The 27500-nt window shown below is 42.7% G+C and overlaps 2 protein-coding genes and 1 long non-coding RNA gene across 6 annotated transcripts in view; 2 read left to right on the forward strand and 1 right to left on the reverse strand.

The window, feature by feature from the left end:
* scap (SREBF chaperone) overlaps positions 1 to 9363 on the forward strand; it is a 37762-nt gene extending 28399 nt beyond the window's left edge. For all 3 annotated transcript variants that reach the window (XM_074653003.1, XM_074653002.1, XM_074653001.1), the window contains exons 16-23: positions 267 to 382; positions 1332 to 1878; positions 2806 to 2891; positions 3181 to 3263; positions 3776 to 3942; positions 4149 to 4229; positions 7810 to 8016; positions 8192 to 9363. In XM_074653003.1, the coding sequence (XP_074509104.1) occupies positions 267 to 382; positions 1332 to 1878; positions 2806 to 2891; positions 3181 to 3263; positions 3776 to 3942; positions 4149 to 4229; positions 7810 to 8016; positions 8192 to 8437 (1533 nt within the window). In that variant the 3' untranslated portion in view covers positions 8438 to 9363. The remainder of the gene's footprint in view (positions 1 to 266; positions 383 to 1331; positions 1879 to 2805; positions 2892 to 3180; positions 3264 to 3775; positions 3943 to 4148; positions 4230 to 7809; positions 8017 to 8191) is intronic.
* A 37-nt stretch (positions 9364 to 9400) lies between these two features.
* LOC141778627 (uncharacterized) lies at positions 9401 to 13285 on the forward strand. Its single transcript, XR_012596112.1, has 2 exons — positions 9401 to 12273; positions 12343 to 13285. It is a non-coding gene; the product is annotated as an uncharacterized LOC141778627 (long non-coding RNA).
* The window catches only part of ptpn23a (protein tyrosine phosphatase, non-receptor type 23, a), a 17554-nt gene continuing 3336 nt past the window's right edge, over positions 13283 to 27500 (reverse strand). For both annotated transcript variants that reach the window (XM_074652999.1, XM_074653000.1), the window contains exons 2-24: positions 27144 to 27218; positions 26157 to 26284; positions 25524 to 25600; positions 25377 to 25426; positions 24839 to 24970; positions 24602 to 24682; positions 24373 to 24504; positions 24226 to 24273; positions 23637 to 23693; positions 23449 to 23507; positions 23248 to 23327; positions 22529 to 22643; positions 22371 to 22436; positions 22083 to 22228; positions 21635 to 21952; positions 20574 to 20728; positions 20075 to 20406; positions 17317 to 19864; positions 16290 to 16474; positions 16067 to 16171; positions 15515 to 15653; positions 15124 to 15237; positions 13283 to 14657 (exon numbers count right to left, since the gene is read on the reverse strand). In XM_074652999.1, the coding sequence (XP_074509100.1) occupies positions 14052 to 14657; positions 15124 to 15237; positions 15515 to 15653; positions 16067 to 16171; positions 16290 to 16474; positions 17317 to 19864; positions 20075 to 20406; positions 20574 to 20728; positions 21635 to 21952; positions 22083 to 22228; positions 22371 to 22436; positions 22529 to 22643; positions 23248 to 23327; positions 23449 to 23507; positions 23637 to 23693; positions 24226 to 24273; positions 24373 to 24504; positions 24602 to 24682; positions 24839 to 24970; positions 25377 to 25426; positions 25524 to 25600; positions 26157 to 26284; positions 27144 to 27218 (5748 nt within the window). In that variant the 3' untranslated portion in view covers positions 13283 to 14051. The remainder of the gene's footprint in view (positions 14658 to 15123; positions 15238 to 15514; positions 15654 to 16066; positions 16172 to 16289; positions 16475 to 17316; positions 19865 to 20074; positions 20407 to 20573; positions 20729 to 21634; positions 21953 to 22082; positions 22229 to 22370; positions 22437 to 22528; positions 22644 to 23247; positions 23328 to 23448; positions 23508 to 23636; positions 23694 to 24225; positions 24274 to 24372; positions 24505 to 24601; positions 24683 to 24838; positions 24971 to 25376; positions 25427 to 25523; positions 25601 to 26156; positions 26285 to 27143; positions 27219 to 27500) is intronic.

Below are 27500 nucleotides of genomic sequence, written 5' to 3' on the forward strand. Positions count from 1 at the left end.
AAGATACGTGTGTGAACTGGAAAACACTGACCCCTGAGCCAGTGTTAATGAGTTCAGTTGCCATGTTACACATACTGTAATTATGAAATTGTTCTGTTTCTTGGAGGAACACTTACTGTACATGTGTGCATTTCTCCAGACGAGTCAGTTTGGAACAACAACAGTCTACCCAAAAATACAATCAGTGGAAATTAGTGGTTTTCCTCCTGCAGGGTGCGGTATTTCTCAAGTTCATTTGGTTCATGCTCAGTCTTTCTGTCTCGCAGGACATCGAGTGTTTGGCGAGTGACGGGATGCTGCTGGCTAGCTGTTGCCTGGCAGGACAGATTCGGGTTTGGGACGCCCAGACTGGTGACTGTTTGACCGTCATCCCAAGCCACGGGTGAGAATGTCACAGTATTTTTGTTAGTTTTTTTCAGTGCTTTGAAGGTGGGGATGTCCACTAAATCTGTCCAGCACTTTTTATTTATTTATGCTTAAGTTTTAAAAGTGATTTCGGTTGCTTTCTTCTGGTCACGCTCATTCCTTATACTATCACAACATCACACTTAGATTTTTTCTAGAATCTAAGTTTTCAAAACTAATTATTAGGGCTGTCAAAGTTAACGCGATAATAACACATTAATGCAAATTAGTGAGAGTGAAGATACTGGGCTTGAGTTTGCCAATTTATGATTTGAGCATATTTTTTATACTAAATGCAGTACCTAAGAGGGTTTCTGGAAAATATTTGTCACTGTTTTGTGTTGTTAATTGATTTCCAAACATAATACATTTGCATAAAGCAGCATATTTGCCCAGTCCCATGTTGATAAGAGTATTAAATACTTGACAAATCTCCCTTTAAGGTACAGATAAAAAATGTGCGATTAATTTGCGATTAATCACAATAAGCTATGGACAATCATGCGATTAATTGTGATCAAATATTTTGATGGCTGATATCTATTTGAGTTTTTAAAAATCTGATAGCACTATATTGAGCAGTATATTAGCCAATTGTTTTTACATAAACCCATAATATAAATTTAAGAATTGTGACAAAGATATGTACTGAGCAGGACATTTTACATTTTACAGTATGAAAAATAAACGTGCCAGTGCTCTCTGGTGGTCAAACTATGTGATTTATATCACCTCATATACAGTATACTCGATAGTACAAATGTCTGTACTGCAACTGTTGTCCGACACACTGTATATGCTGATAAAGATACACATCTTAACATCCACCAATAATATCAGGCAGGCCGATTTATCTCCCTCAAAAGCTCTCAGTCAGTTAGCTGCAAGGCAACATCAAATTATACTGAGTGCTGTTTCCTCCTCAGGCTCAGACGGAGCAGCAGCAGTGGCTGCTGGGAGCAGCGGGATGGCTGGGACAACGTTAGCGGACCCGCAGACTCAGATTGTTTAGGCTCTGAAGCCTACGGCCCCTCCATCACAGGTGATTGCCTATCAGAGGAAGACGGCTACCCGCTGAGACGCCGCACCGCTCCCACGCGGCCAACGCTATTCAACGACCAGCCCGATCTCACCCCTCTCATTGACACTAACTTTGCATCCCAGCCCCCCTCCCACCTCTGCACCCCACCCAGGGAAGGCTTTGATTTTGGAGGTTTGGTGGAGCGTGCCTACACAGAGCACGAGCCCCCCTCACCCTCCGCCTACCCCTCTCCTTCCTCAGCTTCCTCCTCGCCGCCCTCAGGAGCTCAGCTCCAGAGAAGACCCAGCTTAGGGGATGCAGCCGCCTTCTTAACCCAAGATAGAGCCTCCACAGCGGCGACGCAGGCGACCGCAGACTGGGAAAGCTCTGTCTGGGCCATGGAGCTGAGAGGAAATCTAATAGCTGCTGGGAGGAGCAGCGGTAAACTGGAGGTGGGTAAAATCTATAATATATATTCATCTTATGCCTTTTCTGTTTGTTTTTGCACAAAGAAAAAAAATGTCATGATGATGACCAAATGTTTTGTCTTTTAATATTTTGTTTTGCGTAAAAGACTCACTGTGAACTTTGGGTACAGATTTAATATTTTGAAAGTTACTCCCAGCTATTGGCCAATACCATTTTTCAAGTATCGAATGTGAAATGAGTTCACAAAATTCATCAGTTGCTAAGAGATGCCTTCACATGCTTAATGTTGTTTGGAAAGGCTTTTTGTAGCCAAGCAGTTTAGAGCCTGTCATGTTTCTGAAAAAGGTTTTGGCTTTGAGAGATACTGAACCTCTACTTCCTCTGTCGTTCTGTATAAAACATCAACTAAAAGTAATATAATGCTGCTGTACATACGCTATACCAGGGGTCTCCAACCCTTTTCCCTCTAAGAGCTCATTTGACAAAATTAGTGGCTTACTTTTATGGTGCTTTTAATAGTGTTGCAGCCACCGCAGTCATCCTCTCTGTTACAATCCCACCATAGGTGAAGGGCTTTTTGTGTTTCATTAGGATGTGCGCCACTAAACGAAGCCTCTGTTGGCCTTCTTCGTCAGTTTGGTAAACAGAGATTGGGTTTTTTTTAGCGTTGTTTTCAGCTCCTTAACCTTCTCAAGGTAAAGGAGCCAAACTTGAAAGCAGCGTAACTCGTTTAATTGACAGCTGATTGGCAGGTACTCATTTTGTGTCAGAAAGGGGAGGAATGTCTGAATTTGATTTGATAGAAATTTAAACGGGTTTTACAAAGTGACTTTGTGTTATCATATTTATGTACATATTCTGGTAGCTCGTGAGCTACTTGTTGAAGACCCTTGCACTATATGATAAAAATGTAGAATTAATGTACTCTTTAAACTCATATTTGGTTACAGTTGTGGGATGCAGTGGAAGGGTCGTTACGCTGCATTAATGAAGACGGAGTCTCTGGGATCACAGCTCTAGCCTTCCTCAACAACAGGTGAAACATGCACACAGAAAAACACGTGGGCTAAGCCAGTGCATCCACTGGGACTAATATTTACCTATATACCCTAACCCTTCTAGACAATCTAGTGGCAAGTAAGTGAATATAAAAACACAGTTCAAATGTGCCAACTTAAAACCTAAAGTGTAACACATAACATGACTCCACTATGCCCATTGACAGAACCTGGATGCAACTTCATTCTCACTTTACAATGATAAATGTTAAGTAAGACATGGCATGACTAAACTTTATCCTGAGACTCCATGTTTTTCCTCCTCAGAATCGTAGCGGCTCGGCTGAACGGGTCTCTAGATTTCTTCACTGTTGAGATACACAAACCTCTGGGTCTGCTGCAGTACAGAGGTGAGGCTCAACAACACAACTCGGATGGGTTTCATTACAGCCGAGTAGTGTTTCTACTTTGACCAGTAATCCGTTACGTATTTGTGCATTTATTTTTACAGCTTAAGTTATTGTCTTATTCAATGTTAAATTTAACTAATGTGAAGTCAATGAAAACAAATGAACAGGAGGCATGGCAACTTTATTCAATAGGGCTATTTCTCTAATAACGTATGCCCTTGTTTTTACATTCTCTTGTTTAAGGTTATCAAATGTGAAAATGATTGTTTTACCTTCTCTTGTAATAAATTATATATTTTTAGGTTTTGGACTGCTTGTCAGATAAACAAGACATTTCATGAGATCTCTGTGGGATGTAGGAAATTGGCCTTATAATAAAAAGACTAAACAATAATTAATTAATCGAGAAAATAATTGTTAGTTTAAGCCCTTATATAATCCCAGGTGATAACATTAAATAAACATTAAAGAGGAGAAAGAAATGGGCATGACTTAATGTCCTCCTCCTACAGGTGCACCTGGGCGAGGCAGCATGCCTCCCTCTCCCTGTTACAGCAGCGAAGATGTGATCAGCTGCCAGCTCACACGCTCGGTACAGTGTGCTCACCAGAAGCCGATCACGGTGCTGCGAGCGGCCGCCGGGAGGGTCGTCACCGGTAGCCAGGACCACACTGTCCGGGTAACGCACTGAATATTAACACGTCAGGCTGCTGTCTCATTTATGTTTCACATGTATTGGTGTTAAAATGCCAAATGTTGTACATCTTACAAACCAATTTCTCAGAAAATGTTACACAAACGTACACATGTAAAAGATTAAACATTATTAGATAAACCGTATAAACAGTTACTGTATAATCCTCATACATTCTTTCTATAAATCAGGTTTATCGTCTAGAGGACTCGTGTTGCCTCTTCACCCTGCAGGGTCACTCTGGAGGGATCACAGCCATCTACATAGACCAGGTTAGTAATACATCATAAAAATCTATACTGCTGTACCGAATAGTTCAATGCTCCGAAGCTTCATTCATAACATGTCCCATTCAGGGGCCGCACAAAATGTTTCTGTAGGCCACCATCGGCCCAGGGGGCCGCACTTTGAATACTATGTACTATGACATTTTTATGACACAATAAATACTGACATATTTGTGACATTTTTTTGGCATACTGTGCAATCATTTTTTTTTTGTGTGAATGACATACTATGACATTTTTTAGGCATACTATACTATGACTTTTTTTTTTAGACATATTATATTAAGACTTTTTATTTTATCGACATACTATACTCTGACCATTTTTCAGACATACTATACTATGACTTTTTTTCGACAAACTATACTATTTTTTGTTTTCTTCGACATACTATACAATGACTTTTTTTTATTTTTTCGACATTATATTATAACTTTTTCGACAAACTATACTATTTTTTATTTTATTAACATACTATACTATGACTTTTTTATTTTTTCAACATATATTATGACTTTTTATTTTATCGACATACTATACTCTGACTTTTTTTCAGTTTTCAGAAAATATACTGACTTTTTTTTCGACATACTATACTATGACTTTTTTTTCTTTGTTTTTGACGTACTACACTATGACATTTTTCTTGACGACCTAAACTATTAAATTTTTTAATTTTTTCGACATACTATACTATGACTTTTTTTTTCGACATACTATACTACGACTTTTTTTCGACGTACTATACTATGACATTTATTTTATTTTTTTTAAATACTGTACTATGACTTCTTTATTTTTTCTATAAACTATACTACGACTTTTTTCATTTTGTAGACATAATATACAATGACTTTTTAATTTTTTCGATATACTATACTATGCCTTTTTTTCGACATACTATCTTTTTTTTCGTCATACAATACAACACAATAAAACTTTATTGTCCACCAGGGGGGAATTTTGTCTTCGGCTCACCAAACACAGAAAACAACAGACATTAGAAAACCAGACAGTAGTTAGTAAAAAACAGAAACATAGACAGGTTATGTTACACCTTAAAAAACAGTTCATGTCAGTGTCTGTGGCTTAGATCTTCTCAGTCCCTGTGTTGAGTTAAGAATATTGATGGCAGAGGGACTCTATAGCGCCTCCCGGAGTTCAAGAGCTCAAACTGGCTGAAGAGAGGATGGGAGCTATCCACCAGGATACTCCTCGCTTTCTTCCTTGTCCTTTCTGTAAAAAGTTGAGTCAAGAGCTTTTAGGGTTTACCAACTATTTTGCCTGTCATTGACACAATCCTAGACAGTTTATTCTTATATCTACAGTTTAGGTGACCGTACCAGGCAGGAAGGTGAAAGGTTAAAACACTCAACAATAGTTTTGTAAACTAATTCTAAAATCTACTGGCTGACATCGAGGCCACTGAGTTTCCTTAGAAGATAAAGTTGCTGTGAGCAACTCTTGAAAATATACTCTGTATTATCTGAGAAGCTCATACTATACTATGACTTTTTTTATTTTATCGATATACTATACTGTAACTTTTTTTATTTTTTAAACATACTATAATATGACTTTCTTTTAGTTCATCGACTTACTATACTGACTTTTTTTTTTGACATACTATACTATGACTTTTATCTTTTCGACATGAACAAGTCATAGTATATGTCGAAAAATTTCATGAAAAAAGTCATATAGCATGTTGAAAAATAAAAAAGAAACAGTATTGCATGTCGAAAAATTTCATGAAAAAAGTCATAATATAGCATGTTGAAAAATAAAAAAGAAACAGTATTGCATGTCGAAAAAAAAGTCATGGTATATTATGTTGAAAAATTGTATGAAAAAAAAGTTCTAGTACAGTATGTCGAAATTTTTTTACCAAAAAGTCATAGTATCATATGTCGAAAATGTCATGAAAAAAGTCATAGTTGAAAAATGTAATGACAAAGTCAGTTGAAAAATGTCATGAAAAGTCATAGTTGAAAAATGTCATGGAAAAAGTCAGTTGAAAAATGTCATGACAAAGTCAGTTGAAAAATGTCATGAAAAGTCAGTTGAAAAATGTCATGAAAAAAAGTCAGTTGAAAAATGTCATGAAAAAAAGTCATAGTTGAAAAATGTCATGGAAAAAAGTCAGTTGAAAAATGTCATGGAAAAAAGTCAGTTGAAAAATTTCATGAAAAAGGTCATAGTTGAAAAATGTCATGGAAAAAAGTCATAATATAGCATGTTGAAAAATAAAAAAGAAACAGTATTGCATGTCGGAAAAAAAGTCATGGTATATTATGTTGAAAAATTTTATGAAAAAAAAGTTCTAGTACAGTATGTCAAAATTTTTTTACCAAAAAGTCATAGTATCATATGTCGAAAATGTCATGAAAAAAGTCATAGTTGAAAAATGTAATGACAAAGTCAGTTGAAAAATGTCATGAAAAGTCAGTTGAAAAATGTCATGAAAAAAAGTCAGTTGAAAAATGTCATGGAAAAAGTCAGTTGAAAAATGTCATGACAAAGTCAGTTGAAAAATGTCATGAAAAGTCAGTTGAAAAATGTCATGAAAAAAAGTCAGTTGAAAAATGTCATGAAAAGTCAGTTGAAAAATGTCATGAAAAAAAGTCAGTTGAAAAATGTCATGGAAAAAAGTCATAGTTGAAAAATGTCATGAAAAAAGTCAGTTGAAAAATGTAATGACAGTCAGTTGAAAAATGTCATGAAAAGTCATAGTTGAAAAATGTCATGAAAAAAGTCATAGTTGAAAAATGTAATGACAAAGTCAGTTGAAAAATGTCATGAAAAGTCATAGTTGAAAAATGTAATGACAAAGTCAGTTGAAAAATGTCATGAAAAAAAGTCATAGTTGAAAAATGGCATGAAAAAAGTCAGTTGAAAAATGTCATGAAAAAAAGTCAGTTGAAAAATGTCATGAAAAAAGTCAGTTGAAAAATGTCATGAAAAAAAGTCAGTTGAAAAATGTCATGAAAAAAAGTCAGTTGAAAAATGTCATGGAAAAAAGTCATAGTTGAAAAATGTCATGAAAAAAGTCAGTTGAAAAATGTCATGAAAAAAAGTCAGTTGAAAAATGTCATGAAAAAAAGTCAGTTGAAAAATGTCATGGAAAAAAGTCAGTTTTAAAAATTTCATGAAAAAAGTCATTTGAAAAATGTCATGAAAAAAAGTTCTAGTCAGTATAATATGTCGGAAAAAAGCCATAGTATGTCGAAAGAAAAGTCATGGTATATTATGTCGAAAAAAAGTAATAAATTCACAGTATTGCATTTTTAAAAAAACAGTCATAGTATAGTAATTCAATAAAAAGTCAGAATAGTATGTCGAAGAGTCCTGAAAAAGTAATAATATAGCATGTCGAAAAAAAGTTGTAAAAAAAAGTAATTGTATAGTATGCCATAAAAAGTAATATACTGTACACACACACACACACACACACACATACATACATAATAAAGACTTTTTAAATCAAATATCAAATTAGCTTATTAAACGATCAAGAAATTAGCAAAATTGTACTTACTGTGTTTCTGTGTCTCCGTCTCCTCAGACGATGGTCCTAGCGAGCGGCGGGCAAGACGGCGCCATCTGCCTGTGGGACGTCCTGACAGGGAGTCGTGTCAGCCATGTTTACGGTCACCGTGGCGACGTCACCTCACTGGTCTGCACCACCTCTTGTGTCATCAGCTCGGGACTGGATGACCTCATCTGTATTTGGGACCGCAGCACCGGGATCAAGCTCTACTCCATACAGCAGGTGTGGTTTTATATCTAAAAAAAAACGCACCAGTTCCTTCTCATGTTTGATCCTTTAACCTTTTTTTGCTTGTGAACTAATAATAATACAAATAATCATATATATGCCGCCCAGCAAAATGTACCACTCAGTTTTTTTCCTTGGTGAGTCAGCCTAACCTCTCTCTCCTCACCAGGAGGTGGGTTGCGGGGCCAGTCTGGGAGTGATCTCCGAGTCTCTCCTGGTGACAGGGGGCCAGGGCTGCGTCTCCTTCTGGGACCTGAACTTCGGCGACCTGCTGCAGACGGTCTACCTGGGCCAGAGCAGCGACGGCCAGGGCGTCCGGCAGCTGCTGGTGCTCGACAACGCCGCCATCATCTGTGACTTTGGCAGCGAGCTCAGCCTGGTGTACGTGCCCTCTGTGCTGGAGAAACTAGACTGAGGAGAGACGGCAGTCGTTGGTGTTGGTGGGAACAAAAAAAACATGCACTCAGAACATCCTTTTTTCCCCTTCATCATTTCGACTTTCCCTGTTTTTTGTTTTTGCTTTCTTTTGTTGTTTCTGACACCCAAAGGAGACGTGATCATAAGACTGGTTTCCATGTGCATACAAGGCTCCTTTTTTTTATGTTTTAAGTACAAGCCTGGATGTAATGAGATAAAAAAGCTGAGGACTGATTGTGCAACCTGCTGCATTTTATCGGAGGGGGGTGACAGACCCTTGATTCTGAATTATTGACATTTACAAGGGTCACGAGGTCCGTTCAAGAAAAGCTGGATGTTTCTCACTTAAAGAGGATCCACCAGTCACCAGTTTGTGCTTTTTTTTATGCGTGTTTGTTTTGTGGCTCTGCCCTCTATGCTGCTTATACGGGTGGGGCTTCACTGTGACCCCACCCGCCCAGAGAGGAAGATAAAACTGTCTCCTTATTTTTTAAATATTCCTGCTGCCTCTTCTGCTTGACGGCAAAGTGCAGCCACGGCGAGCTCTACGGCCTGTTCGGATGAGCTGCGCAGTTATAAATGTGTGTGTGTGTGTGTGTGTTGGAGACTGAATGAATCTAGGCCCTTTTTATGGCAAAACACTGCTGAGAACAAAACATGATTGTGTGAAGTGTGTGTGTGTGAGGGAGAACTGATGATTACTGTATAAAGTAAACCTCTATAGGAGGCTGTTTTTATATGTATAAATCTATTATTTATTAGCGATACATTTTTTTGGATAACAGTTTGTTTATGAATGGCTAATCCCGGCTCTTAAACGAGAATATAACAATGTGGAAATAATGACATAAATGTAAGATGGTGATTATTTGTTTGGCGGGGGTTGGGGAGTCGGTTATAAAAACGATTATTTGTAATGTTGAACTGGAAACACTGAAGTGTTTGTTGTGATGGAGTTTGGGGGCTGTAGCAAAAAAAAGGTTTTCGCCCCGCCTCGGCCTCTGATTCTGGGGTTACTGATGCTGTACGAGGGGCCCCTGCGTGCTACACATTCATCAGGCTACCTCCATTTTCTAAACTGCTTGAATTTTGGATGAGAATACTGACTTTGTGTTTACATTGGCTGTCCTATTTTTTCTTTTTTTTATAAATTGTGCCCTTTAGAGATTTTTTTTTTTTTACTGTAACTGGTTCAACTTTTTTTTCAATCCTGGAGATTTTCATTTTGGCCACAAATAATAATAACAAAGCTTACTTCCAGTACATCTTGTTGCCATGTTGCTGATGCAAACTTCACTGGAGTTTGTCTTAAAACCTGTCCGCCGCTTTCTGCTGCCAGTCAGTGAAAATATGAAAAAATTGGCAGTTAATATATCCTAACCTCTTTTAAAACCTGGCTGTTTTATGCCCCTATAAGCTACTAATACATAATAATATACACAGATGCTCTCGTTGTGGGTATGTTTTTTTAGACTATTTGAGAGAAATATCACTTTTGCCAAATTAAGTAATGGAATTGTGTAGAGCTGGCTGGTGATTAATTCATTATCCTAAAATCTGAAACTGTTTAGGACCTGATGTATTTACATTTAAACATTTCTTTGACTCTTAAAAAATTACTTTGACAGGTACACACAACCCAAAAGGTCTGTCACATCAAGTCAGCACACTGTGCTCCCGCAATCATTTCTTATTCACCGTTACCGCTACTGTGCAAAGTTTTGATTAATCATAGATCTTCATGAGGCGGGAAACATTTCCACAAGCTTCACATTATATACATGACTCCAAACGCGGTTTTATACGAGGAAACTCTGCCACAGGTGACATTATTGGAGGGTGAAGTAATATATATACATCATGCGACGCTCGTGGAAATGCTTTGCACCTGATAAAGATCTATGTTTGATTGAAATGTTGCACAGGGACAGTGTGCTGATTGATTTTTTTTTAGGCTTCAAACTCTGATATAAATGACATTGGTTGGTTTAAAATGAATTAGGCAGATCTAAAGAATATACTGGGATTGTACTGTATAATTGATTAATTTGGCAGGATGGTTAAAAAGCCAACAACACTAGTGTTTCACCTTTTCATAGGTTTAACAAACAATACGATCATTTTCTCATTAAGATATTACATTTTTTAGAATCTCCACTGACCATTTCTGCATGAAATATTAATTTGCTGACCCTCACAATCAGATGTATGATGAAATGATTAATTACAATTAACTGCCACTAGTCTGTACCCAAAATCTATTACATTATTTGATAAAGTAATAAAAGTAGCAATCAATTGTGGGACATATAACCCCTTGTTTGGCTCTCTAGTCAGCGCTTGAACTTTAACTTTAACTGCTGAAAGAATGTAGTCCTTCAGGTTTAAAAGGCTTGTACCCGACACCAACAACACACAGAATGTATTTTCTCCAGATCATCCACCATCTACTGTATCTCTATCATCTACTGAATGAAGTCCCAGAAAGAGTGAAGAACAAATCCGTTAAAAAAAAATAAACTAAGGACTACGACTATATATCCTTCACAGTATCGCATCGCAACACAGTATCAATGCACTTCTTCTAACCCTCTGTCGCACATGCTCCCACACGTTAAGCACGTGTGGACATAGCTAGACTTGCAGCACGAGTAGTAAACACGTACACATTGTCGGGGTCACAGAGTTACAGGTGTGGTTTAACTGGGATGCAGAGACCAAGTAGTTCCCGTTCTAAACAAAACAAGCAGCTGATGATCTTCATTGACATTATTTACCTGCATCCCACAGAAGCCAGACTTGTGACCTGACCCTGTAACCTGTTAATTTATTAGCTTTGTGTTTTCTGTTAACTGTAGTTTGAGAAGCTTTAGAAATGGTGAAATGTTTTTTTTTTTTATACTTCTGTTTTCTAACAATGTGAATTTAATTTAAAGCAAAAGTTGGACGTTTTGGGAAATATGCTTATTTGCTTTCTGGGAGAGAGTTAAATGAGAAGATGGATACCAATCTGTTTTAATATTAAGAGGTTACTTGCAGCTAACAGTCGCTTAGCAATAAGACAGAAGGCAGGAGAAACAGCTAACCCGACTGTCAGATGGTAACAGAATCCACAAACCAGCAACTTTCAAAGCTCGCTAATTAACACATTTATCTTTTGTTTCATCGATCTGTACAAAACAGTGAATTGTCATTTTTACACTTCAGGTTTTGCAAGATCTAACTAGTAGGGCTGTAAATCAATTAAAATATTGAATCACAAATAAATTGCACATTTTTTATCTGTTCAGCATGTACCTTAAAGGGAGATTTGTCAAGTATTTAATACTCTTATCAACATGGGAGTGGGCAAATATGCTTGCTTTATGCAAACGTATGTAAATATTTATTATTGGAAATCAATTAACACAAAATAATGACAAATATTGTCCAGAAACCCTCACAAGTACTGCATTTAGCATTAAAAATATGCTTAAATCATAACATGGCAAACTGCAGTCTAACAGGCAACACCAGCTGTCAGTGTGTCAGTGTGCTGACTTGACTATGACTTACCCCAAACTGCATGTGATTATCATAAAGTGGGCATGTCTGTAAAGGGCAGACTCGTGGTGTACCCATAGAACCCATTTACATTCATATATCTGGAGGTCAGAGGTCAAGGGACCCCTTTGAAAATGGCCATGCCAGTTTTTCCTCGACAAAATTTAGCGTAAGTTTGGAGCGTTATTTAGCCTCCTTCACCACAAGCTAGTATGATGTGGTTGATATCAATGAATTCATTCGGTTTTCTAGTTTCATATGAAGCCAATATCTTCACTCTAGCTTTAAAAAGTCTCGAGATAACTTGTTATGATTTGACGCTATATAAAAATAAATTGAATTGAAATTGAATTGAAAAAGCGAGTCCGCTACAAGCTCTGAAATATCGGCACCCCGTCGGATTTTTAAGAGGTCAATTAAAAATCGCAAGTCAACGAATTTTGCGTTAACACGTCGACTTTGACAAGTCTACTAACTAGTTAATTAATTATCTCAAGAAGTTGTTAAGTGCAGATTTTGTTACCATCCTTCAGAGCCGGGCTAGCTGCTCTACAGTTTCTTGTCTTAATGCTAAACTAAGTTAAGCTGCTGGCCGTAACCTCACATTGAACAGACAGATATGAGAGTGGCATCAGTCTTTATTATCTAGCTCTCCACCAGAAAGACAAAAGTAGTTCCCAAAACGTCGGACTATTCCTTTAAGGAGGGAGGGAGGGTTGGTGAGGCAATTTCAATCGAATCTTCTTTTGAATGTTTTGGATCATCACATATGGACTTGGCCTTGTAACAATATCCAACAGTACTTTTTCAGTTAGTTCTGCCCAGTTTATTTCAGTAAACCCATGTCTGTGTTTGTTGCTTCAAACATACCTTGTTCATCCTGTAGCTTTCATTCATTCATCCGGTTGTCAGTGTACCATATCAAAAGTCTGTGGATGCAGTCATGACATCCTTTTAGCCTGTTGAGTTGTTAAAGCAGAAAAAGGAACATTTCCTTGCGGCTGCATCCTCATAATAATAACGGCAGAACTCTCTGATCCTCCGCCGGCTGCCTAAACAAGTAGAAATCAGATACTGTATATTTGATTTCTCGCTGTTTTAAGACAGCTGCCAGGAAAATCAGAGCAAACCGTGAAGTCTCTAAACCCCCCAGGTCTGCTCCTCCTCCTCCCTTCATTGGCTGGCTACAATCTACGCAGGCTGTAGTAGTGGAGGTAACTTATTTACTATTTTGTAACACAAAAAAAAGCGCAAGACTTTGTACTAATTTTCAAATAAAGAGGCTTTGATACCACAACAGTTTGTCCGTCTACTGGATTTATTTAATACTTTTTACAATAATGAATGATTAGTGAAAGTTTACCAGAAGGACTTTTGGAATAGTCTAACTTTATTTAAGATATTTACAGTGTTACAGATGAGGAACAAAAAAAATAATCAACTTGTTAAGACGTGCTGATTTTGTATGCTGCTCTGTGTTACCATGACGACTGAGCTATATGCACTGATTGCGTTACAGGTGTTTTTTTACAAAACAGCTCCACCCAGCTCCTCCGGCCTGCCTGCAACTCCATGCGATCCTTTATTCCAGTTGTTAAAACGATCGCAGACCAGCGCAGAAGGGAGCAGCCGAACACCATCCACACCCTGTGAAAGTGGAGTGCATGCTGGGATTTTCTTTTTTCGGAGGGGGGTCCCAGATCTGGTGCTGGGAGTGCAGAACATCCAGACATAGAAAGAAAAAGCAGCAAAGAGCGACAGAAGGAATACAGACGAGGAGGAATGAAGGAATACAGACGAGTGCATAGTGTTCTGGTCCCAGAAGCCACCAGTGATGGAAGGAGAAGCAAGTTGTGTTTGTGAAAAAGGTTATCACAAACCCCTAAAGCAAAACTTCAAAACTGAACCCCTACCGTCTGCCACCAGGCACGTCTTGGTAATCAACACTGCTAAAAATGTCTCACACTCTCAGGATTCAGTGTGTGTTTCTTCTTAAAAGCAGGATTAGAAAGAGCTACAGGCCTTTCGCTGATAACGTGAGAGAAAGGAGTGCGATCCGCGGACTCGTCTCAGCGCTTGCCGAGGCTCCAGAGGGGGTCCAGGCTGCTGAGCGGGTCGTCGCCTTCCTCCCCCACTCGAGTCCCGTGGAGACCCTGCCCCTCTGCCGGCTGCAAGAAGCTCTGCTTGGTCACCCGGTGCTTCCCTTTGCCCCCTCCCTCCATAGAGAAGGCCTCGGGCGTCATAGCGGCCAGCAACTCCAGCGACGTAGGAGCCGGAGCAGAGGGGGCGGGTGGCGGGCTGACGCTGGGTGTAGCCTCCGGGACTGGCTGGTGGTTGGCTGCTGGTGGTGGTGTGCAGGGGGATGCAGCATCCAGGCCATTGGGTGGCGCTGGTGGTGGAGAGTGTGTAGGGGAGATGAGAGGCGGGCTGAAAGAGGAGGGGGGCTGGGGATCCGTTGGGGGGCTGAGGTCCTGGAGCAGCTGGATGTCACCCAGCGAGTCGAGGCCGGGTAAGACGGCGCCGACCTGCTCCTCCAGGCCGCACGGGGCTTCCATGGCCGGGTCGGTGGCGCTCGGCGGCCGGATGCTGAGCTTGGCGATGGTAGCTTGGATGGAGCTGATGGGCATGTCGCCGCCGAGGACGATATCCTGCTGGGACTCCTGTCTCGAGTAAGGCTGCAGAAAGAAGGATCAGAAAAGAGAGAAACGTTCAGATAAAACATGAAAATGAAGTGACTAACTAATAACAATAATAAACTTCATTTATAACTAATAACCACTGCTGCTGCGACAGCTCTACTGAAAATAAAAAGAGTACCTCGTCTGACCAGAACTCGTAGAATTCCTTTGGAACAATCAGGTGAGCAAAACGTAAGATAATACAAGATTAAATCTAAAGTGAGACTGATTAAGTGGAGCTACCAGGGGATGAGATTCAAAGAGTTCACTAGAGGAACAGCAATTTGACTCTACTCTGAAGGGGTCAGTTAAGTTCTAAAACTAAAATTCGAGGTCAGTTTTCCAACTACAGAGTGAAAGCTAGTCACATCTACTGAGTACAGAGGAACTCCAACATCAGTTTATTCAGGTGCACTAGATGGTTAAATAGTTAAAGGAGTTTTGGACTGTGAGTGTGTCGAACCTTTGTGGCGGCAGAGTTGGTGTTCTTGCTGCAGGTGGCCGTGGTGATGCCGTGTCTCTGAAGGACCTGCTCAGCGTGCTTCAACACGGCCTCATAGCAGAACTTCAGGTGGAGCTGGAGACACACACAAAAGAGAATATTAAAATACAGATTTGGATTCACCCTGAGGTTTAGTGACTAGTTCATGTACTTTATTTGAATGATAATCCCATGTATCCCATCCTGCTGCTACACTTATTCAGTCATGTTTTAAAGCTGCACTGTGCTGGACTCATCAGTGACAATGCACCTGTGCATGTATTCTCAGAACAAAACACTATAACTATAAATCAAACTAACTATAACTATAAATCAAAGCCCTAACACAGCTTCAGCGCTCCGTGTGTCTGACCTTCTCCTGCAGCATGTTCTTCCTCTGTTGTCTCATCTTCTTCACCAGCAGTGGCAGGTCTGGGATCCCGTTTCCTGCCTCCAGCTCCTGCAGCGCAGCGTACAGCAGACAGAAAGCGCCGGTGCGTCCCACGCCCGAGCTGAGAGAGACAGTACAGCCGCTGGTTAGCAACGCATCTCTTACCACTGAGGAGTTCAAAATGACTAATGGAACTAAATCCACTGATGTATTTTTGAAAAACAACATAATGTATATATTGTTTTCAGGATAAACACTATACCTTGCTGACTTTGCTGCTACTTATTACATCACACCACAGTCACTTTTGCGCTGTGCTTTTGTCTTTAGTTGCGCTTTAATAGTTTCTATTTTTACTTCTATTCTTAATTTCATTTTATATACCTCTTATTGTTTATTTTACTTTTTCTGTTTATCTGTACTTATTTCTGTCTCCTCTGAGGATCAATAAAGGTTTATCTTGATTTTGTGTACACATTTTGCCAAATAATGCCTATCTTAGTATACTGACAGATTTCACACACACACACTCACCTGCAGTGCACCACGACAGGTGTGTGTAAGGGCCTCTGGTGGAGGTAGTGTCCATGAACCTCCTGGATGAATCGCAGCAGGTTGCTCTTGCTGTCAGGAAGACCCCTGATGAGAAACACAAAGAAATGATGACTCCTCGGATTAAATAAAGGCAATAAATCACGACAACAAACGCCACACATGATCAGAGCCACGTGTTAATAATAAAAAATGAATTACTCACAGCTCCGGCCAGGAGGTGAACTGGAGATGGACGACAGTGCGCTTCAGGCTTTGGTCGCGGTACTGCAGGCTGATCATGCGCTCCACGTGTGTCGGCGTCATCTTCTGCGTGGTGAGGCTGAGCGTGATTGGTCCCTGAGCGACCTGCTTGCCGCGCTCCGTTGGGAAGTAGCGCATAACCTTTCCCTGTGGAGAGATCGAGAAAACAACGTTAAAAACACAGATGGCAGCAACAGAAGGGGTAAAGAATGAGGAAATTATATTTACAGACTTCATAAGTTCATAAGAGTCGTTTCCAAAAAGAAACTTTAATTTAAACATAGATCCTTCTTTTAACAAAGACTAGCTGATTATCAAAATGTATCAGCAATTCTAATTATTATTTGTATGTTAATTGTTTCTGTATAAAGTTCTTTTCATTAAAGGACCAGTGTGTAGGATTTGGCGGCATCTAGTGGTGTGGTTGCAAATTGCAACCAACTAAGAACCCCTTCGCTCACTCTTCCCTTTCCACGACGGTGGTAACGTGAGCCGCAGAGAGCAAAACTGTGGTAATGGCATTTACCATCCATTACTATCCATAATAGGACTACTTTGGGAGCAACGGAAGTCAGACGGCGGCTGGCGGTATCATGGTTTTGCACTCTGCGGCTCACGTTACCGCAGTTTCACAGGCGTGCCAGAGAACTACGGTGGCCTTCAGGTAACATAAAAATGCGAAAGGCTCCCTATGTAGATATGAAGGGCTCATTCTAAGCTAATGAAAACACAACCATTCCTAGTTTCAGGTGATTATACATTAATTAAATCATAGTAATGAATAATGAAATGAAAAATTATAATCTATTTCTGCGAATACATCCCCCGAAATGTTACACACTGTCCCTTTAAAGCAATAACTACTGATGAAGATCAAGTGATAATTTGATTGAAAGCTCTAAAACAGCTACTAAATGGACACTGTGGTGAAGTTGTTGTTTTAATCACATCCATATTAATCACAGCGCAGACTAAACTAAACTCGGTACCTTTTCCAGCTCCTGCTCTGAAACCAGCATGACTATCAGCGACACCTTCTGCTCGTACACCATCAGCCAGAAGTCCGCCGCTGTGCCGCTGAGCGGAGCCTGCGTGGCGATAAGGCGTGGGCAGTATGGCGACAAGTCTTCCACTTGACTGGCATTGATGTAGTCGTCTTTGCCTGATTGCAGCACCACGCGGGTGAGGTCGTAGGGCATGACGTCCTGGTGACGGTTCTTCATGGTGTAGCAGCGGGCGATGGCGATAGACAGTTGGCGGGAGTCCCTCTCCTGCTGGTCCTGCAGCTCTTTCCAGCGGGCGTCCAGCACCGACAGGCCGCCCTCGTCCTCAGTGGGGTGCTCCAGGGATTCTACCTGGGATCTGTAACGCTCCAGTTCACCGTGAAGACGGGCGACACGCTCCGGAGTTTGGTACGGGTCACCTTGGATCAGGAGAACTCCCTGGGAGCTCTTCTTTCGACGCTCCCCGTCCTGTGGGTCAGCTTTGGTGGGTTGGAGGACATTGGTGGGGGCCTTGGTGCCTCCGGGTTGGCTCTCCGGGCTCGAAGAGAGGAGGTCATCTGTGCTCGAGTTCTGGCGCTGAAAAAGCGATGTGGAGGGAGAGACGGCGGAGGGAGAGGGAAGAGTGGGTGGAGCTGTGCCTCCGGCGGTGGGGGCTGGCGTGGTTCTCTGCTGGGGGTTCAGACTCAGAGAGGTAGGACCTGGAGAGGGAGATGGGGAGGGGGAAGGCGAAGGGGAAGGAGGGACGGCGTTGGGCGGTGGAGCCACTGGAGGACCTCCAGGAGAGGGCTGCATCATGTGCTGAGCGGGGGGAACGTGTGGACCGTGTGGGCCCATGGCAGTGGGTTGCTGGGGGGCACTGGGAGGTATATTAGCTCCCGGAGCTGAAGGGTACATAGGAGAGGGCTGCGGGTGGGTCATGGGAAGAGGAGCCTGAGGTTGTTGTGGAGCTGCAGGCTGCGGTGCCAGAGGCTGCTGAGGCATCATCGGAGCCCCTCCAGGGTAGCACACTCCGCCAGAATGAGGGGGCTGAGCCTGGGTTTGGCTGGGCATCCGCAAGGGCTGTTGGGGCATGTTTGGTATAGGAGGCTGTCCAGGATGGGGGTGATGTTGTGGGGGTAGTGCATTGGGGGCCATCTGTGGCATAGGGCCCCTTGGATGGTGGACCTGAGGACCAGGGACCATATGAGGTTGTGAGGCAGGAGGCATCTGTGGGCACATGGTAGGGTGAAGGGGCTGACTCGTAGGGGGCATGTAGTTTTGCGAGCCTGGAGGCATCGGCTGACTCGTGGGGGGCATTTGTGCTCGGGGACCGCCTGGTATCTGCATCTGTGGATGCGACGGGATCTGCTGGGCGTTAGGGGGCAGCGAGATTTGGTGCTGTTGTGGTAACATGTGTTGGTGAGGGAGTCCAGGGGGCATCTGTTGGTGGGGGTGGGGATGGGGCAAGTAGGGCTGAGATGCAGCGGGTGCTGGCTGAGACGTCGGGGGTATGTGTGGATGTACGGCGTGAGGTGGCATCTGGCCCTGAGGCGGCCTAGGCATGGAGCCCGGCATCATCGGAGGGTGCTGCTGAGGTACGTAGCCCCGTGGAGTCTGGTAGCCTTGGGGTATCTGAGGCTGGGGCTGATAGCCGTTTTGTTGATGTGGCTGCAGCTGACCTGGGAACGCCTGCTGGTAATGGGGAGGAACGCCAGGCTGAGGGGGCATATATCCATGAGGGTAGGCTTGCTGAGCCTGGAAATGAGGGTGAATAGGCCTCGGTCCGGGCTGGTACCCTTGAGGCAGTGGATGCCCAATGGGCTGAGGGTACGGCTGCTGCGGCTGCTTCTGCTGCTGTTGTTGGGGTGGGCCTTGCATGGGCATTCCTGGTCGGGGCATAAACTGAGGTGGGTAGGCCCCCATCTGTGGCGGTACGGCGTAGCCAGTTGAAGCTGCAGGTGGGATAGGGTGGTGTTGTGGTGTAGGGGCATAGCTGGGGATAGGGGCCTGGATGCTATCCACAGTGGTGGTGGAGGGCCGGACCGGGGCGGGGGCTACGAGGCCAGGTCGGGGGGCATGAGGATGGGGTTGCTGATAACCTGACACAGCTGCCTGGTTTGGCATTTGCGGAGGCATCTGTGGAGTCATCTGAGGGTGGGGTCCGTGTGGCAGAGCTCCATGAGGCCCAGAAGTAGGAAACTGAGCTATCCGTGCAAGGAGCTCTGGAGGAGGCAGGTTGGCAGGGAAGCGAGGATGACCAGGAGCCTGAGCACCAGGCCAAGGCAGAGAGCTGCTGCCGCCCAGGTGAGCAGGAGGGGGGATGTAGGCTTCAGGACCGGGGTGACGAGCTGCAGCGGTGGGGTAGGAAGGAATGTCAGGGGGGAGGCTGCGGAGCTCCTCGGGAAGGTCACCCCCCAAGGCCAAGATGGCTGCGCTAAGTTGGGCCAACTCGGGGTCGTCCAGGCTAGAGCAGGCAGAGTCCACATCCGAAGCCTTTGGCTTCAAGGAGGGCTTGGCTGCTGTAGGCCGCGCCGGGGGCTTCTTCTGGGTCTCTCTGAGGAAGAGAAACAATAGAGAGCATGAAAATCTGGGTTTTAAAGGATGGGTCCGTTATACAGTTTTATTTATGATCTTCAAAAATAACGACCCAGACGTCTACTCTGTTGTTTTCATGTTCAGGTTTCTTGTATTTCAGATTTCAAAACTTTCAAAAGTCTCACTACTGACATTAAAACATTATTGTTTCAATGCCTGCCTTACTTACCTTTCCAGGACGGGCCTCCTCTCCTCTGCCCTAGTCTGATATAGGTTCTTTGCTCTCTCCAGCAGACGTGATGCTTTGGCCTCCAGGTCCTCGTAGAACTCCTTCCCCTCCTGTGACTTCTTTATCAGGTCCTCGTAAGCTTCGTACGAGCCCACCAGTCCCTGGACGGTGCCGTTCCACTGCTGCTCGGTCTGACTCAGGCCCTTACGGACTGAGGCGTACTGGACGTTGGCCTCCGTTAGGGCCTTCAGGATGTTCTCCTGAGCTGCCATGTTCTGGTCAATATACACCTTCACCTGCTCGTACTTCTTCAGCTGCTCCTCAAATATACGCTGGAAAGACACAGAAAGAGTTAGAGGTCTCTGTATGTACTATACTTCAACCAAAAGCTAACACGAAACCCACTGGCTGGTGCAGTTTAAGCATACAGACTCTTCCTTGAAGTTACAATCTACATGTTTTGTGTGTGAACTTCAGGGAACCCTGGGCAGCCACATACCTTCATGTCTGCCCTTTCTGTGGTGACGAGGGTGGAGGTGATGTCGTCCTGCTGGATTAGGTCGCGGAGCTGTTTCTCCAAAGAGCCTCTCTGTTCCCTCATTTCCTGAACCTTCCCCAGGATCCGCTTCATACACTGCAGCCCTGCTACTTCCTCTGCACACACACACACACACATTCACAATTTATATCATTATAGGATAGAATCCAGCATGACGGATATATCGGATACACATCTCATCTTAATCTCATTTTTGTAACTGTGAAGCACTTTATAAGCCTGCACTGATTGTGCTGTTAGCACCCAAGCAGCAACCTCTGGTGCAGAGAAATGAAGCCAACGCCCAAGTGCAAAAAAAACTGCAGTTCCTCAAATGGCCACTTGAGGCTGGCTCCAAAAGCAAGTCCATTTCCATAGACCCTCATGCTAAAATGCCCAACTTTACAGCAGAAATAAACATGTTTACAGCCTGGTACAGAAACAGTTTTGGTCTCTATAGCTTATTTCCCTGTTTGGCATTATTAAGGACGTGGCTGCTTTGAGTGACAGGTGGGTGCTGTACCAGGACGCGAGTTGCCTGCTCTCTGCTGCGTCACCGGTCCCGCCTCCCGGAGTTAGGCTGTGTCGTCGCTGCCAGGATGGCGACGATCGGAGGCACTCACTTTGAGCTTCACAACAGCTCTTCAGAAACCTATGGGTGACGTCACGGACACTCTGTCCATATTTTATACAGCCTATGTTAGCACCGTTAGTCGCTAGCCGCTGCCATGTTGAGAGCCGTGTGGAGCCAATTCCTCAATCATAGCTAAGCTCTGAATTTTCAAAATAACACCTTTAAAGTGTTGGGTCTGACAAAACAAACAATTTGATGACATCACATTGAGCTGTGGGGAATTATATCACCATTTTCTGACATTTTATAGACCAAACAATTAATCAACAAAATCAGCAGATTAATCGATCATGAAAATAATCATTAGTTGCCGCCCTATAATAAATTATTATCACTGTCAAACAGTCAGACATTCGTAGAGCAGAAAACCTTCATTGAACAGCCTCACCTTCGCTGAGCTGTGGCCGGGGCAGGGCCTCTTTCAGACTTTCCAGTGGCCCCCCCAGCAGACGCAGGTTGCTGATGTGCAGGTTCATGGCCCGGTGGAGCTCCGTGTTGGTAAAACTGGCCTTCTCGTGAGCCTCCATGTACTTCTCCAGGTCCCTGCGGATCTCAGCCAGAGCCTGGTTCTGCACCGGTGCGTGCACGTCACCTGCAGCGGGGCCGGCAACCTCCTGGAGGGCTCGCTCGCCGGCCTCGTCTGCCTCCAGGACGTCTCTGATCTCCCTCAGCGAAGACTCCACATCAGTGAAGACACCCGAGAGCCCTTCAGGGGGTAACAAATGTAACAGGCATTATTTACAATGAAGCACACAGCAAGGTGACACATAGAACACACAAAGTATCGTGTGTGTGTGTGTGTGTGTGTGTGTGTGTGTGTGTGTGCTCCCACTGACCCTGCATGGACTGGATGAGGCTCTTGACGGTGTCGGGTCGGACACTGAGAGCAGCACACTTCTCCATTAGGACCGGAGGGATGTGGCTGTACATGTCCAGGTTGTCCACCGACTCCGGCTCCAAGCCCAGAGAGTCCATGAACTGCCTGCAGGAGGAGACGAGACCGGTCAGCTCATACTGACAAAACAAATATTCCTTATAAACTATTCCTTTCAGTAAATCACTAGAAAGGTATCAGACAGAAAAGGTCCTGATACACACTCACAGACACACACTTATGTACTCACTCTAGTGTTTCATTCTTGCTGTCAATCTTGATCATGATGTCTCTCAGCAGCTTGGCCTTCTCCTCACTGGAGAAACGGAAAGATAACCACAGAGACATTAGTAGACTTTCTTTATGCATGAAAGGCTCTTTTTCACTGCATCCACTGAAGGTGCCTACCTGTATAGAGAAGAAGCTTCATGGGCAGCCATTGGCACCAACTTGGCAAACAGGTCTGGTCCAGTAACACTGGGGTCTGTGGGGTTGACTGGTAGAGCTTTCACCAGTGGGGCACCTGGAAGGACACGGAGCAGCTGGTTTTTACTGGCACAGTAACACATAAGCTCCATTTTATAAAAAAATTGATCAACAGAAGACGAGAGATAACCTGAAAACATGACGCCTCTGCCACGGCAAGGCATAATAAGGCAGAGTTCAGTAAAATGTACAAACTGGAATAACTCATAGTACTCTCTTTATGTAGGAATGCAAGAACGAGTATAATACCACAAAAGTTTAAAAACCTGCTACCAAAGTGATTAATTCACTAATCTGAGCTTTTACTGACAGCACTGTGCATCAACTGTGGCTTTAAATACATGAATGGGACTGCAATTAGACACAAGACTAAGCAGGTGTGCTCTGAAAAAAAAAACTATCAGAATCATTTTATGAATCATAATATAATATAAGCTTTTAACTTAATCGAACCTGCTGAGTCACATACTTGTATTAACACTGGCACACCCAGCTAAACACAGCAAAAGACACAGCGGACTGTTCATATCACTCTGCATACATACATTCGACAAAATACAGCTATATGCAAATGCAGCTTTGCATGCACTCCGCGATAAAAGCACTGAAAATATGAAGATACTGAAGCTTCTTCCTGTTACCTTTGACTGAGGCCAGAGTCTCCAGAGAAGGAACCGTCTCATGATAGATGAAGTCATTGTCCTTTTTGGCTGAATTAAACCTGTAGGTGACAGGTCAAAGACAACATTTTAACACATATTTCTACAGGTTTTGATCAAAAGTAAGAAACCAGTGAAACTGCATGAAAATACCAAAATTGTAACATAAGATTTATTGCTCACTTTCCCCCGATAACGTCCATGGTGAATCTCAAGGCATCTTGTACACTGTCAGGTTGACCCTGGTTGTACCAAGACAAGACAAAGGAGAGTTGGTGTGTGTGTGTTTCTATTGTTTTACAAAACTAAAGACTAGGGTTACAATGACACTGATCTAATCATGTATTGCTGGGATGTAAGTGCCATTCTACCTTGGCCAGCTTGATGGCTTCACTGAGTTTGTCCAAGGAGCTCTGCAGGTACGCCAACTGTTGAGAAACAGAACATTTAATTAAGCAAAAGATGGAAATGCAGGGGGAGTGGAAAACTGGAGTAAGATATACCATTTTCCCACCAAAATTAGCATGTATGCAAGTTTTTTAAACACTGGAAAACTCGCTAAAAACAGGCGATAGACTCCTTTCCTTTTGCCAGTATGCCGTGCTGTTGCACTGGCCTTTCTGTTTTTTTTTCCTGCTGTGTCACGTTCGACGTCACGGACGCTCCGGACGCTCCGGACGCTCCGGACGGCACCGACGCAGGGTTATTAAACACTGAAAATGTTTTACTTCTTTTTCTATATCTGTTACTTATTCATTCTCTTTCAAACTCCCAACCAGAGCTGGTGATTGTTGGAACAGATGAAAGACTACCAAAGACGGTTTTGATGAGTTTTATTTTGTGTCTGTGTTGCTTTTATCACAAAATGCACAATTGTTATGATTATTTCAGCTTAGCTGCCCCACTATAGCACCCTGACAGTGAAGGGAATAAAATCCTAAATGTGACATTTGGTCCTACCCGCTCTCCGTACTTCTGCTGCTCCTCGGCCTGTTTTCCCATATGAAGCTGTTAAGAGAAAAAAACTAACTGTAATCAAATGCCAACACAGACATGTTCATACATGCATTGAATTACCACACACACTCACACTCCCATTAGACTCACATGTGCAATAGAAGCAAAGTAGTAGATCTTCATCTGAACCAGTTTCTTCCAGTCTTTCTGAATCTTTCCCAGCATAGACGCCGTCTCGGAGTTCTCCAGAGCCCTGCAGGCCTCTTTATAGTAATCCACCACCTGCAGCACCACAGCCATTGTTAACCTCCAATGGTTTAATTATTGATTGGTATGATATAATTATATGTTATTAATATTTAATCGCGGGGAAGTTGACCTGAGCGCTGATGCGAGCAACCAGGAAACTCTTCCTGTTGTCCAACATGGACTTCTCCAGAAGACACTCCTGAGCCTGGCCCTGGGAGACACACACAGGTTGATGAGACATGTTAAGAGCTGCTAAACTGTTTTGCGTTGTTTTTCCATGACAATGACAATAAAGTCTCTATTAGTGTGTGTGTGTGTGTGTGTGTGTGTGTGTGTGTGTGTGTGTGTGTGTTTGTGTGTCACCTACCAGCATAAGGTTGATGTTGAGGTTAAGGATCTGGTGGCTCATGTCCACGCTGAAGTTGTGGCTGAAATGGTCTCTCAGGTAGGAGAAAGCCCCCGCCGAGCACTGGAAGTGCGTACATGACACCTTCATCCCCTGGACAGAGAGGACAGAGAGCAGAAAGTCAGCAGGACTGTGAGTAAAACAAAATCTGAGTAAAAGATGTTACTGTATTGGAAACGCAGTTTTGGGAGAAAAAAAAAGAAATGACAAAAAGTTTACTTTTTTATGCAATCAGAATAATTTACATTTATCACAGATCCTGTTATATCCAGCATCATAGCACTACTTTGACAGAGCACATACACTGAGAGGACACATACACAGAAGGCACATATCTTTGCAAATGAAATAAAGTATTGACTGACTTCATCTTTACATGTAAACTATAAATTAAAAAGCAATTAAGCACTAGTGTTTTTGAGAATCAATACAGTATCGCAAAACCGGATATCACGATACTCAATATTTTTTCACACCCCTGTGTGTGAGTGTATCTTACCTCCTCAGATACCCTGTTATCCATGGCTCCCAACATGGAGTGAAGGGCCCCTGTAGAGAATCCACATACAGGTTCAAATTAGCAAGTTTAGCCGCTTTTTGTTTAGCCGCTGGTCTAGTTTAAACTGCTCTACATGACTTAACTCACCGAGATTGTAGAGGATGCAGGCTTGCTCATAGCTGATGTCATCATGGGTGGCTGTTTTTCCAGAGAAAATTTCAGTCCTGCACACAAACAAAGATAAAAAAGAAGGGGTTATTACAGAGAGTATACAATTAAAATATATTGGAGTTGTGTGTGTATACAGTACACGTGTATATTCGACATAATTTTGTGGACAGCAAAATGTATTTTAAAAAAAAAATGATACAGCTACGATATTAGACATACTAGTTATAATCTATTTTAAAAATCATGTGCTCAAGAAATCACGTAAATTAAATGTTTAAAGTAAAATAAATGAACTTCAACATTTACTTCATGCTGCATTAAAGGAGGAAGTTCACATTAGAGATTTTTAATATTTAACAAAAGGTTAATATCAGCAAATAAATACACAGTATCAGTCTGATGCCGTTCCGTACAAAGGGAGGGGAAATCATATAATCCAATCTGCTACAACAAATCCATTTATTAAAAACCACTGAACTACTACTAGTTCAGATAGCAGCAGAATGGGTATGTGGGCATACTTGTTATGGCTTCCATGTGTGTGTGTGTGTGTGTGTGTGTGTGTGTGTGTGTGTGTGTGTGTGTGTGTGTGTGTGTGTGTGTTACTACCATGAGATGGGCACAGAAGCCTCCTGGCCCGTTCCCATGGGTACTCGGCTCTGGAGGTAGTGCAGCTGGCCAAAGTACTTCCTCAGTGTGCTGCATCCCTCGAAATCCCTCGTCACATTTACCGCACTCTGTGAAACAGACACAGATACGGTGTTTCTTATGTGTTTAATCAGCTGTTTTGTACCCTTGCAGCTACAGAAGCACCACGTCTGCAAACCCACGGTAACCTAACTACATCATAAAATCCCTCCTTTAGAGAAGAGCTGCCGGCCAACGCCGCACAGACGGTTAGGGTTTAATGAATGATGAATTCTCTTTATTTACATCGTGCTTTTTACAGCAATGCCATCTCTAAGACACATTGCAATCACACTAAAACAGGCAGTGTTGTCAAAGGGTTGTTTATTTTTCATTGAATAAGAATGCATTTATGTTTCTAAAACAATACATTAACCATCATTGTGGCATGTCTGGATAAACCTTACAGTGACGATGTCAAATAAATACACTAGAATCACCGCCTTGAGGTTGTTTGCCTCCGCCAACAAGTCTAGTTACAGTTTACATCCATGTCTGTCCAAAATGTCATCACTTATGGCTGACAACATGTTTTGTGAGGTCACAGTGACCTTTGATCACCAAAATCTAATCATTTCCTCCTTCAGCCCAAGTGGACATTTGTGCCAAATTTGAATGAAGTGGCTCAAGGCGTTCCTGAGATATCGCGTTCACAAGAATAGGAGAGACGGCTGGAGAACCCGAAAACATAATGGCACACAGCAAACATACAGCTACCACTGATGCAATGCTGTCACATCTTTTCTCACTCTGGGGATGAACACCGTGCCAAAAATCACTACGAGCATTATTCCCCCTCAGATGGTACTACTGACCAACCCTACTGGCTCACAGACCATATAATGATGACAGACAGGTCTGACAGGAAATGATTCTGCTGTGTCTGGAGATGTTTCACACAGTACCCACCTGCCGCAGTGTCTCCAGTTTCTTCATCTGTTCGTTGTAGTTGTCTGGATTCTCTCCATAATTCTTCAAGATGAACTGGAGGAGAAGAAACAGAAAGAACAAAAAAATCAAGTTCCTTCAATGCTTACCCTGAAAAAAGGTTTTAAAAATCCCTCCAAACTGGAATTAATATGTTTTTAAGGCTTTGGCATGGACAAGAGAATCCCATTTAACATTATCGAACATGCAGGATAACTGTTTAGAAAGTAAACATTCACTTCAAATGTCTTTAAACTGTAGCTAATTCATCATTATGCTGATCTTTGGCCCCGAGCAAGAGCCAAGAGTTGTAACTCTCTTCTAGGCTCTTGTGTTCTC

The sequence above is a fragment of the Sebastes fasciatus genome, chromosome 12 (genome assembly GCF_043250625.1).
Source record: "Sebastes fasciatus isolate fSebFas1 chromosome 12, fSebFas1.pri, whole genome shotgun sequence".
NCBI lineage: Eukaryota > Metazoa > Chordata > Actinopteri > Perciformes > Sebastidae > Sebastes > Sebastes fasciatus.